This window comes from Lactuca saligna, chromosome 1 (genome assembly GCF_052625555.1).
Source record: "Lactuca saligna cultivar CGN05327 chromosome 1, ASM5262555v1, whole genome shotgun sequence".
In the NCBI taxonomy this organism is placed as follows: Eukaryota; Viridiplantae; Streptophyta; class Magnoliopsida; order Asterales; family Asteraceae; genus Lactuca; species Lactuca saligna.
This window is the reverse complement of record NC_136417.1, coordinates 60,225,928-60,239,275: the sequence shown is the minus strand read 5'-3', so window position 1 is coordinate 60,239,275 and position 13,348 is coordinate 60,225,928. Positions and strand designations below refer to the sequence as shown.

The 13,348-nt window shown below is 38.3% G+C and overlaps 1 protein-coding gene across 2 annotated transcripts; it reads right to left on the bottom strand.

Annotated features, from left to right (window-relative positions):
* Nucleotides 1–9,368: 9,368 nt before the first annotated feature.
* LOC145037342 (DUF538 family protein, putative (Protein of unknown function, DUF538)) lies at nt 9,369–11,160 on the bottom strand. 2 transcript variants are annotated; one of them, XM_078985991.1, is made up of 2 exons: nt 10,572–11,160; nt 9,369–9,752 (listed from the first exon to the last, which is right to left on the bottom strand). In XM_078985991.1, the coding sequence occupies exon 1, from the start codon at nt 11,045–11,047 to the stop codon at nt 10,580–10,582; it is 468 nt and encodes a 155-aa protein (XP_078842117.1). In that variant the 5' UTR covers nt 11,048–11,160; the 3' UTR covers nt 9,369–9,752; nt 10,572–10,579. The 2 variants fall into 2 exon arrangements, with proteins under 2 accessions (XP_078842117.1, XP_078842112.1); XM_078985986.1 differs by lacking the exon at nt 9,369–9,752 and adding an exon at nt 10,044–10,200 and having other exon boundaries at nt 10,572–11,157.
* Between the last annotated feature and the right edge of the window lie 2,188 nt (nt 11,161–13,348).

Sequence of the window (13,348 nt, the reverse complement as noted above, 5' to 3'; positions counted from 1 at the left end):
CTATACAAAAGACTACCACACTATAATACAAGAAAAGGCACTAAACAGAAGATAACACACTAACTGACTACGAGATACTCTATTCGCTACATACTATGCCCAGAGTTTTTCCGACCGGAAGACGACACTACATGTATAGATCTATACGGGGCAGACACTAGTACATCCCGACTGTTAATTTCAGTCCGAGCCGTGCAGGCCCAGGGATGCCACTACTTCACTATACTGTGTATGACCGGGAAGGTCATGGGGTTCTCTATTGCTCACACTATCGGTAACATACAAGGAATACACTATATCCACACTAAAATACTAAACTAAAGTCTAATTTAACATTCCCGAAGTAAATAAGTATCTATCACTAAGGGGAGTTTGCACCTCTATCACTACTACAGGTATATCCTATCTTATTAAATTACTTATTGGAGATCCAATGATATACTTTTACAATAAACGGTTTTTCACAAATGAAGATTTCTTGTTTCCTTAAGGTTTTTCACTTATAATGTATTCTCTGGAAAATATAGGATTTTCTAGGGTTTTCTATTACTTTTGAATGGAAATTGCAACTTTTCATACTATCAGTTCTAATGCATGTATACAAAACTCACACTAAACTCTTATGAACTCACCAACGTCATGTTGATATTCATTTTCAAAATAACTTGTATCCTCAGGTCAAAGATAGAGAGGTTCAGGTGCAACATTTTGGAGAAGGTGGAGCATACAAGATCTATCTCTTATTTTTGTATTACTTTTGGTGTTTGTTGAACATTACAAAAACACACTTGTAATTAAACTCACTATGTAAATGAAATGGTTGTATGTTTCTTGTTTTTACTATTATTCAATTGTGATGATACTGTACATGACGTCCTCCACCCCGAAACGTATTCCGCCGTTATCGGTTTTGGGGTGTGACAAATCCTCTCTAACTTCCAGTTCTCTGGTCTCATACCCTCAATTTGAGCATCCCTGACCAAACTCACCAGTAGGGAATCCACCGCTATCCTCATACACCTAGATGGGGTCGAGGACCTAGCTGACTTGCGGCTCATTGCATCCGCAACCACGTTCGCTTTACCCCGAATGGTAAAGGATCTCACAATCATAGTCCTTGACCATATCCAGCCACCTGCGCTGCCTCATGTTCAGGTTCGGTTGATCCATGATATGTCTTAAACTCTTGTGATTCGTGTATATAGTACAACGGACCTTGTACAGATAGTGTCTCCCAATCTTGAGAGCGAAAACCACCGCTCCCAACTCAAGATCGTGCGTAGGGTATCTCGTCTCATGCGGCTTCAGCTGCCGCGATGCATAGGCTATCACTCATCCCCTTTGCATGAGGAGTGCCCCCAAGCCTGTGATGGACGCATCACAAAATACCACAAAATCCTCAACTCCCTCAGCGAGTGTCAACACCGGCGCCTCGCATAAACATCACTGAAGGGTCTCAAATTCCCTCTGCTGCTCAGGGCCCCACCGGAAATCCACCCCCTTCCTCGTTAGACGAGTGAGGGGTACGGAAATCTTGGAGAAATCACGAATGAATCTCCGATAATACCCTGCTAAACCCAATAAACTCCGGATGTTTGACGGAGATTTCGGAGTCTCCCACTGCATAACCGCCTCCACCTTAGCCGGATCGACCAAAATCCCCTCCTGGTTAACGAGATGTCCGAGGAACTGGACCTCTCGTAACCAAAACTAGCATTTCGAGAACTTGGCATACAGTCGTTCTCGCCTTAGAACCTATAGCAGCTCCCTACGATGCTCCTCATGCTGCTCTCGAGTCTTGGAATACACCAATATATCATCTATGAACACAATGACCGAGCAATCGAGCATCGGTCTGCATACTCGGTTCATCAGATCCATGATCACCGCTTGCATGTTGGTGAGCCCAAACGGCATCACCACGAACTCGTAATGACCATAACGAGTCCAAAACGCGGTCTTCTCCACGTCCTCCTCCCTCACCCTGATCTGGTGATATCCTGGTCTCAAATCAATCTTGGAAAACCAAGATGCACCCTGCAGCTGATCAAAAAGATCATCTATCCTCAGGATCGGGTAACGGTTCTTCACCGTTAACTTGCTCAGCTCCCTATAGTCAATGCACATCCTGTGCGAACCGTCCTTCTTCCTGATAAAAAGGATCGGTGCTCCCCAGGGTGAACTACTCGGACGAATAAACTGCTTACCCAACAGTTCCTGCAACTGAGATGACAACTCCTGCATCTATGGCGATGCCAGTCGGTACGGCGCCTTAGCGATATGGGCCACATCTGGCACTAGATCAATCGTGAACTCAACCTACCTCTCCAGAGGGACTTCGAGTAAATCTTCCGGAAACACGTCAGCAAACTCTCTGATCACGGGAACCTCTGAAATTGAGGGCTGCTCCCTAACCCGCGTATCTACCACGTACGCTAATTAACCGGTACACCCGTGCTGAATATACTGTCGAGCCCTGGCTGCCGAACAAAACCTTGATCCTAACCCGGTTCCCTCACCATATACTACAAGTTCTCCCCCACTTGGGGTTCGATCCACCACTCGCTATCCTTCACATTCGATCATGGCGCCAAAACGGGTAAGCCTATCCATCCCTACAATCATGCACACTTCCCTCATGGGGATAGGAATCAAATCTATCGGGAAGGACACCCCGAAAATCTCCAACTCGCATCCCCGGTAGATCGATGAAGCAAAAACCCCATGCTCGTTGGCGATTGAAACTCGCAACGGACACTCAAGATCATCTATCGGCACACTGAACCCTCTAGAGAAGGTCTGAGATACAAACGACCGACTCGCCCCCGAGTCAAATAATACCAAAGAGGACAAAGAGTTCACTAAAAACGTACTTAATCACAGGTACAATCAATAAGCATAACACAAATACAATAACTGAGACAAAGAATAGAAACATACTAGCAATCACATCCGGTGCTACCTTGGCCTCCTCGGCCGTGACCTGGAAGGCGCGACCCTGAGCCTTCGGAGGCTCCACCTTGACTGGCCTCCCATCTCCAATCCTCACAGTAGCGGGCACGAAACCCTGCGCCGACTTGGCGGCGAGCTGCGGACAGTTGGTCTTCACATGACCAACCTGATGACAATGGTAACAAATCTTCATATCTTCTAGAGGGGTGGACTGACGGCAGTCCTTGGCATAGTGCCCCTCCTTGCCACATTTGTGGCACCCACCTCCTGCTCGACAAACCCCCGAATGAGCCTTGCCACACTTTCCCCAAGTGTGGCTCTAATGACCCCCATACCGTGTATCAGCGGTCTTAGACCGCTTAGGCGGCAACAGAGACTGTGTTGGTGCCTGACGCTGCTCCATCAGCTGCAGCTCTATCTCTAAATCACGCCGCCTCGCGGCTTCCTGAAGACCCAGGAGGGTATCACAACGCTGTGTAGCCACAAACTGCCGTATATCCGTCTTGAGCATACTCAGATAACAAGTCATCTGACACTACTCTTACGCAAACTTTGGGCAAAACATACCCCTCTCATTGAACATCCGGGTGATCTCCATCACAGACTCCCCATCCTGTCTCAATGTAAAAAAAACCCCTGAGCAAGCCGCTCCTGTTCCACGCACGGAACGTAGCGGGTGAAAAACATATCTCGAAACTGCTCCCAAGTAATAGCAGCCCACTGATCATCAGAATATGAACCTGTCGTCAATCTCCACCAGTCCTTTGCCCCGAGCCTAAGCAGGTTCAAAGAACACCTGACCTTCTGGTTAGCAGGACATAAGCACGTGAAGAAATGACCCTCCACGTCAGACAACCACCGCATAGCCCTGATCGCATCCTGTGTACCATCAAATGTCGGGGGCTTCATATTATCGAAGTCCCGGTACTGGAAAGCCCTGCCAACTCCTCCTCCAACCTCTGTCGCAGTTACAGCTGAAGTGGCTGCAACGGAAGTTGTCTCTGGTAGAGCTGCATATCACTCATCAAAGTACTCAACCATCGCGGTCTTAATCGACCTAAACATCTTTGGCAGGTGCGCTCGGAATGCAACATCAATCTCGTCTTGAATTGATCTCCCGGATCCTGGCATCCAACTCCTCGGTCCCTATCTGAACCACGGGCTCAGGTGCTAGCGGCACCTCCAACCCTCCGTTTCCTGACCCCGATCCTGATCCTGATCCTGATCCGGATCCCGAAGCAACACGTCTCGTCACCACCATACAAAAATATATATACAAGTCATCAGATAAATAACATAATGTCGGGAGACCAAAACCCAAAACCCTAGGGTTGTGATTTCCTTGCTACGCGTATGAGTCATGTGCTTTCAGTAGTACGAGCCCATACTACCTTCCACACCTACCCATATTTGTCTCAAGTATCACCACAACGCCCTAACAATATCATCAACATAGAAATACGCCCAACCCTCACTTCTAGAGGAATATCAACTATCTTGCATCTAGTATCCCCACTTCTCATGACTCATACATCCATGAAACTTCCATCACCCCCTGCAGCACTAGTGTATGCTAGCTACACATAAGACTGGACCGAATAGACTTTCGAATACCCAATCATACCCAAAGGCCGAATCAACATTCTCAGGCTCTAAGGTCTTTATTATGCACAGTCGTGATGCATACACTAAACATCTACAGTTATGATGTCAATTCCACATACAAGAAACCCTATGCTAATAGGCATCATATAATCAGGAAAATCTATCATCCGATTCCCGAAGATCCCTAGCCTAGCACTAGCATGCTGTTCTAACATATCAGAATATCAAACAACTGTATGGTATTTTGGGGTTTACTTACAGGCTCCGACTGATCGTACCCTCTGCACCCCCCATCCTTTATTTTGAAAACCATTTTAAAAAACTTACTTTCCAAAAATCTCCTTGATTTGAGACTGGATTCACACGAGTGTTCCTCCAATTCACTCAAACCAAGGCTCTGATACCAACTTTTAACATTCATAAATTTTACGCTAAATTTAAACTTTTTCAATCATAAATAAAAACCAAATAGCATTGTTTACAAAATGTTTTCAAATCATTTTCCATCAGAGTGTCCCAAAAATCATAACATAAGGATGAGGAGCGGTACGGTCATGCCTTCGCCTTTTCATGATCTCCTGAAGTACCCGAAACAATAAACTGATAACTGTAAGCCCGAGGACTTAGTGAGCTATCCCCAAAATACCAATACCACACTGACAATACCATATCAGGAATAATCAACCAATCAACATGCATACTAGGCCATCGGCCTAACTGGATCTCCCTATCGGGCCTACAGTCTATCTGAATCTATCCCAAGCCTTCGGCATGACTGGTCCGCCACGTGGGTCTACAGTCTCCCCGGACCGCTTATAGGGTATATTAGCCTTCAGCACAAAGTCGGACCGCCTCAAACCAACCGCAAGCAAATAACCATGTGCGCATACTATCATATACTGGCATATACAAACATCAAACATATCTATCTCACTGATCATCAATCATAGAATTCTCCTGTAACTAGAGTTCCGACCTAGCAGGTCACTAACTTGTCGAGTTCACGGCCATCTTCATGTGACTTTCCGAGTCAACCTTGCGACTCGTTGAGTCCATTCACTCCTTTTTCCATATAGACTTATTTTGAGCCATGCAGCGGCTCCAAATCACAGATCCAAGCTTCTAGGGAATGCTTATCACGTAAAGTTGCAAAATTTACGTGCATGCATGGCTATAAAGGCTCTAAATGCCTATTTTAAGTTCTTAATGGAACTTCATGCTCAAGAGGGACCTTAAGCATGACCAAAATTGAAACTTTATGCTTCTAGAATCCAAGGAGGGTCCAGATCTGAAGTTACAACCTCAGATCTACCCCATAGCTCATCTTTCCAACTTATTATCTCACCAAAAACCCTAAAACTCAATCAATTGAAGAGATTCACAAGGAAAAGGCTATGTGGTTACCTCCAAAAGATGATAATTGAGATAAGAGTTGATTCCCACACTCTACTTGCTCCAATCTCCTTCTCCTCCAAGCCTTCTCCCTCCAAAGATCCTATTTTCAAGCTTCAAACACATAATGGGCACACACACACGCACACACGTATTAGGGTTTTAAGGGGCTGTCAAAGACTGCAAAGAGGCCAAAGGAGGCCGAGGCTCCTTTAAATAGAGGTGCAAACCATGAGATTTAGGGTTTCATCTGCCAGCTCCTACTCGCCGAGTCCCAATATGGACTCGTCGAGTAGGTCACTTAACATGCGATCCCACCTCATTGCTACTCGACGAGTAGGTCAACCAACTTGTCGAGTAGAGCTTAACCCAATAAATCTTATTTAACTAATACCTAAGAATCGGCGCATTACATTGAACATATTCACATTGTTTTTTTAACGGATGATTAGTGATTAGAAGTCAGTATCACCAAGTTGTTTAAATTCGCAGACGCCCATAATAGAACCCGAAGCCTCATATCTACGTCTTATTATACTTTGATAATAATCAAGAATTTCATAATGAAAGTTTTAGAATATGAAATTTGAAAAGAGTGTTATCAACTTTAACAAAAAAACGCAATCAAATTTCTATGTTTGGAAAAATGTTATTATATATAATAATTTTAATTGAATAAAAGATAAAACCATGAAAAGGAATAGAATATTTTTATCAACCCAATTGGGACTTTACATAAAAACTAGACATGAATTTATAAGTACACTTAATACTTGTTTGACTTGAAAGCATGGTCCAAAAGTCAAAAAATGCAAAAATTCAATAGTATGCATAAAATTCAAAAGTAGAAGTATCCTTTCGACCAACATTTTCAATCTTTTTTAATCAAATCGAAACTTTCAACTCAGATCCACTTCCCATAAAACAGAAAATTACATTTCCAATTAAATCGATTGAGAGTGGGATTCTGATTCATGTGTGTAAGCTTCACTATCACAATCGGGCACATCCTTGAACAAAACAGCATGGAATTTCTTCCGCAAACCACCCTTAACATTAAACACGGGCATATCAGAATCCGATTCCATATCCATACCCGAAACACTCATCCATGACAAAGATTCTTTTTCTTCAATACTAGAGATGACAGAGACCGATCCATTACTCAATCTGTCTATGATGTTCATGTTGTAGAAGACGATCTGAACGCCGAATGTAACGAAGCAGGGATGTGTGAGGTGAACGGAAAAGGTGTCGTCGGTGGGGATGATATAGTACGATTGGACGGCATTGGGGAGGATCCCCTTTGGTAGGTCGTATATCGGGGAATTTCAAGGCGATGGTGGTGGTGCTGTGGTAGATTGAGATCAGAGTGATGAGTAATGATCGGTTGATGGATGCCATTGATGGATAGTTGGAGATTAGTTTACAGAGCTTAGAGTCAATTCGAAGGATAATGATTATTAGAACGAGTTTTGGAGTTGCTCTTTTAAGGCTAATGCTATAAGTACCCTCCTTATTTTTCAATTCCACCCCATTGATGTGATTTTTTTGTCTTTTGTTGTTTTTTTTTTTGTTTTTTTCCCTATTTTGTTTTTTGTTGTTTTTTTATTTTTTTATTTTAATCTTATTATTATTATTATTATTATTATTATTATTATTATTATTATTATTATTATTATAAATTTCAATAACCGTATAAAATTCGGACAATTTAAAATTTGGAGGAAATTTTAAAATTCAAACGAAATTATAAATTTAGACAACATAATAAAATTCGAACGACAATATAAAACGGAACAAAAGCAAAGTTTGCCTTTATTTATCATTGGTATATTAATTGGTTCGATATTATATTTGCGTAGTGCGTTATGTGGATTGAAAAAAAACTTTACTTTTGTTTCATTTTAAATTGTCGTTCAAATTTTATAATATCGGTCGAATTTATAATGTTGTCTGAATTTTAAAATGTTGTCCGAATTTATATGGTTATCGAAATTAATAATAACAATAATAATAATAATAATAATAATAATAATAATAAAACAAAAAACAACAAAGAAACAAAAAGAATAAAAAAAACAATGTTAAATCATAAGTAAAAGGTTGATTAGATTGATGTTAAAGAAACAAAAAGAATAAAAAAAACAATGTTAAATCATAAGTAAAAGGTTGATTAGATTGATGTTAGAGAAAAAAAGGGTAAAATTGGATAAATGGGTTCTTATAGCACAACCCTCTTTTATTTCTAGATGTCACATTTGTATAATCAATACCAAAACGTGATAAATATAAAGGAATTATATAATCAATTTGTATAGTAAAAAAGCAAAACGTGATAACGGTATATAGGAATTGTATAATCAACGTGTGATTTCATAATAAAAAAAAATTAAAACGTGAAAAGAGTACAGGAATTGAATAATCAAAGTGTGATTCATAATAAAAAATTAAAAGGAAAAGGAAGACTCTTTCCAAAGTCAAAATGTCTTAAATAGGTAAACATTGTTAATTAAAGGGAAAATGATAGCCTTATAAACTTTTGGTTTTTGTTTTAAATGATTATTTATTTAATTTTTTTTAATAGTTTAGGGGCATAAAATCCTTTAATAGTTTAGGGACATAAAATCCAAGTTTATCCATTAAAAAAAATCATTTAACCGTTATGATAGGCACCGATGACATGTCGTATAGTGTAGTTATTGTTGATTTGAACGTTTAATCATCATATTAGTGGCAGCTGTGTATTTACTATTAGTACTCTTGAATGAAGAAATCGATTTTGTATGTGTGTAATTTGGTTTATTTTGTACCGAAAGTTTGGTTTATTTGAGTAACTCATTGTGTTGGATTAAGCATGGAATAGTACAAAATGTTAATGGATCAACTAAGCATAAAGAAATCGTCTTGGTAGCATCAAACCAATAAGTTAAGTTAAATTGATGGGATCAGTTAACTTAGCTTAGACATAATATAAAATACCCTAATGTGTCATACTAAGATTATAAATATATGTATGAAAATATGTTTATCTCATAATGCACAAAAGGTCAACCGCCACATCCGTATTGTAAATGTCATCCAATTCATATGTTTATATGAAGATGGAATTGTCCAAAATATTAATGTGATCCAATTCATATGCACAAAATGTTAATGTACATGAGTTCACCAACATACACATTGTTTACTAAAGAAAATTTTCCTAACTTCCACATCATATTGTAAAGTAAAAACATGATATAAATACACACGAACATACATAAAACTTACTTAATTAAACTAAAGGAGTTCAAAAATATTGAAACATGTTCATGGGACAATAACAAGTAAAAATACACACAAAAAAATTTAGTCAAGAATTAAACACAAATCATCAAACCTAATCCAACTCGCATTTTAGGTTTTTTTTGGAAACGGCAACTTTTATAAAAAGAACCAACGACTAGCAAGAAACTAGTGAAGGAACAAACCAACAGACGGAAACATTATTCAAACTAAAGTAAATACAAGAACAACAAACGAAAATTAAAGATATCACCCAAACGGATATATTGACCATTCTTCCCAAGTGCACATTACTTGTTTACTCCTGCATTTTAACCAAAAATACACCATTGATTTTACTGCTTCAACACCAGTTCCAGGCTTTGCGAATACTCCTTTAAACACACGGTCATTCCTGAGTTTCCATAAGTTCCAGATAAGTCCGTGACATATGGTGACGAATCTCTTTCTCATCTTTAAATTCCGACCCCATCTCTTTCTCATCTTTAAACTCGCATTTTAGGTACTTCGGTTTTCTAAAAAACAAAGGTTTTTAATGACAATTCTCACAATTCGGAGCATTTAATTTATTGGAGTACTCTTAGATGTTGTTTCCTATCGACTTGATGAATCAATTAGATTCTTATAATTGTATCTTCTTCCTTTGATGCTTCATACCATTTTGTGTCTTATTATACTTTGATAATAATAAAAAATTTCATTACGAAATTTTTAGAATATAAATTTTGAAAAGAGTGTTTTCATCTTTAACTAATACCACAATCAAATTTCTATGTTTGGAAAAATGAATTGAACAAAAGATAGAGTTAGAAACATAAAAAAGGAATAGAAGTTTTTATTAATCCAATTGAGAATTTACATAGAAACGACATTCAAAAGGAAAATATTTACTATGCAGAACTTAGTTACATCATAAAACACTTTGGAACAGATTTGTTTGACTCGAAATCTTGCTCAAAATCCCTGCAAAAAAATTCAATAGTATGAATGAAATTCAAGTTCTTCAAGAATCTTCCATTGCCAATTTTCATTCATGATCCTTTATAACTTGAGACACGATCAATCATGGGGTCAAGAACAAAGAGGGTGACTTAATTGCAGAACTAAAATCATAAATTAAGTATATTAATCAATGAACTCGTTTAAGTTGCAACAGTTAAAATTGTGTTGATGATCAGTATGGTTATAGTATAATCAGATAACTAATCAATATACATCTATATACCAATTAACTTTAGAATCTGTCATAATTGAAGTCGTTCATCTTATTTACAGAAACTAAGAGTATCTTTTTGATCTAGACTACAGATCCACTTGGCATAAAACAGAATTACCTTTCGATTTAAATCGATTGAGAATAGGATTCATCATCATCTGCGTAAGCTTTGCTCTTACAATCGGGCACATCCTGGAACATATCAGCAGGCAATTTCTTCGACAAAGCCCCAACATGAAACTCGAGCATATCAGAACCCGAATCCATATCCATACCAGTAACACTTAGCCACAAGAACAATTCTTTGGCTTGAATACCGGAAACATCAGAGACTGATCCGTAACTCAACTTGCCTTCGATGTTCTTGCTGTAGTAGACAGTCTGATCTTCGAATTTAACGTAGCAGGGGCGTTTGAGCTGAACGGTGAAGGCGCCGTCGGTGGGGGAGATATTGTAGGAATCGACGGCGTTAGGTAGGATGCCCTTCGGTAGGCCGTATTCCGGGAGGAGATCGTGGATTTCGGTGGCGATGGCGGTGGCTGTGAGGTGGATTGAGATTAAAGCGATGAGTAGTGATCGGTTGATGGACGCCATTGATGGATTGTTGGAGATTAGTTTACAGAACTCAGAGTCAACTCGAAGGCTAATAATGATTAAAACGAGTTTAAGAACTGCCCTTTTACATATAGCTGTCGCATTTGAATTTGATAAGGTGGTTACATGTGACATCTAGCGTAACATTTTTGTATTCTATTTATTTATTTTTTTTCTAAATAATTTAATGAGTAAATTACAATTTTGGTCTTTCTGATTGGAACTAGTTTTGGTCCAATTTTTTAAAAATTGATATGGATGATTATCCGTGTTTCAAAGAAAAGCTTTAGCTAATTATCCTGTTTAAAAATGCCTTATCATAATATATGTATTGTAGAGAAGTTTTTCTAATGTATATTTATAGGATTACACACTCAAGTTGTATCATCAAACAATAATACTATAGAACAAACTCTTACATGTGAGGTTGTATCGTCAAACAATAATGTTATAGAACAAACCGTGAGTCTTTTTGCAATAGATCAAACATTAATGATGATTCGTAGGCTAGGATGACTTCTCCTTTACGATCAGAGATAATTATAATCAGTTTGCTTTCCTTTTTGTACATTGTCGTTTATCTTAAATACATGGAGTAATGGCAAAAAAATTGGTCTGTTGGTGAATAGGCAGTACTCGAAATCAACTTAGGGAAATGACTTACTTATGTGTTGATGTATGGAAACACAATCGAACATTGGCAGTTTAGGGTGGGTCCATGGTGGCACCGACAACCCCTGACTGTTCCATAGACAGTGGAAAATTTTTCGAAATTTTTATTTTTTCTACTGTCGTGCAACCATTGACTTTCCCGTGACACCCCTACTATGAAATTTTGTGTCCGCCTTTGCAATCGAATCAAGATAAAAATGATTGACCTACAATCTGAAGGGGCTCAAAAACTACATAACAATAACCAAACAAAAACCTAAAGTTATGATCTTCAAACCCCTAAGTAAAGAAAAATAGATGCGCTCACTAGTAGTTAACGAGTAGAAATTATGACTTTAGTACGTATGGTAGAAGTTTATAATTAGAAGAACCCCTACAAATACATAGTAACAACCACACAAAAACTTAAATTTATGATCTCCAAACCCTTAAGTAGACGGAAATAAAGGCTCAAGCGAGTAATTAGCGAATAGAATTTATGAATCTAGTGGACATGGTTGAAGCTTACGTCGAAAACAAGCAAAACATCAACACTGGAGATGAAAATAGTTGCTTGCGAACAAGTATTGAGTTTTGTTTGGTGGGGCCGATAACTTTTTTGTTAATATAAACAAAATATAATCGTGAAAGTTTAACGGGATGCCATTTATGTCCGAATCAACATAGTGCGAGTTTGCATGTTTTTTTCGCAAGATTGGCGGTTATTTTCTTAAAGTTCAAAAAATCATGGTTGTGTAATGATATTAAAGTTTCTAATATGATATTTTTATAAATAATTCTTTGTTTATTTGTTTTTTTTTTTCTATTTTTTATTATGAAATTTTAGATTATTTGTCACACTTAAAACTGTGTGAACACCAAATTGAAACCGGTAGCCTAAATTCAAAAGCAAATTAAAATCCCTAACTTAAAAATCAAATCAAAATCGATGTGAATTTCGTTAAAACAAAGAAAACTGTTGTGCACAACTAAATTCAACTAAGTCTCGAACTTTTTAGTAACGATGTATGGGTTTCATTAAATCAGAGAAAAAAAGACCAGTTATAGCACACAAACAATGTACAATATGACTGACAAGCCAAATACTTAAAAAAAAAGTATTAATACCCGGATCGAGTATTTAAATTACCCAAAGAAAACAAGCTAAGGCCGCCCGGTATGGTTGCAACGACGGGTTCGTGGTCTAGCTGGCTACGAACCACGACCGTGCACACCATTCCGGTGGCAAGTGGTGGTTCGTGGTCGTGGGGAATCGTGGTTGGGACAACGAATGCAAACGGAAAATGTGATTGGGTGTTGAGTAAATGCCATATTTTTTTTTATTTTTTTTATTTTAATTTTCAAACAACATTAAACCTCTTCTATAAATACAACACATATTTATTCATTTTTGTAACACCCCGTTTATTAAATTAATTAATTAATTAACATATAGTAGCCCTAAAATCGATAATATATATCCAGGGTTGGTCTCAAGGAGTTAATTGCTACTATTTTAGAAGTTAGGGGGTTAAAAGTGTAAGTTTCGGATTGATTTTGTAAGTATTTATGAAGGCATGGACTAAATGGTAACTTCTGGGACTTCATTTGAAGAGAATTTGGGGCTAAGGGGCTAATTGGTAAGTGTTA

Excerpts from the sequence above, each read along its gene's own strand:
- LOC145037342 (XM_078985991.1), bottom strand. The coding sequence starts at position 11,047 with ATGGCGTCCATCAACCGATCACTACTCATCGCTTTAATCTCAATCCAC.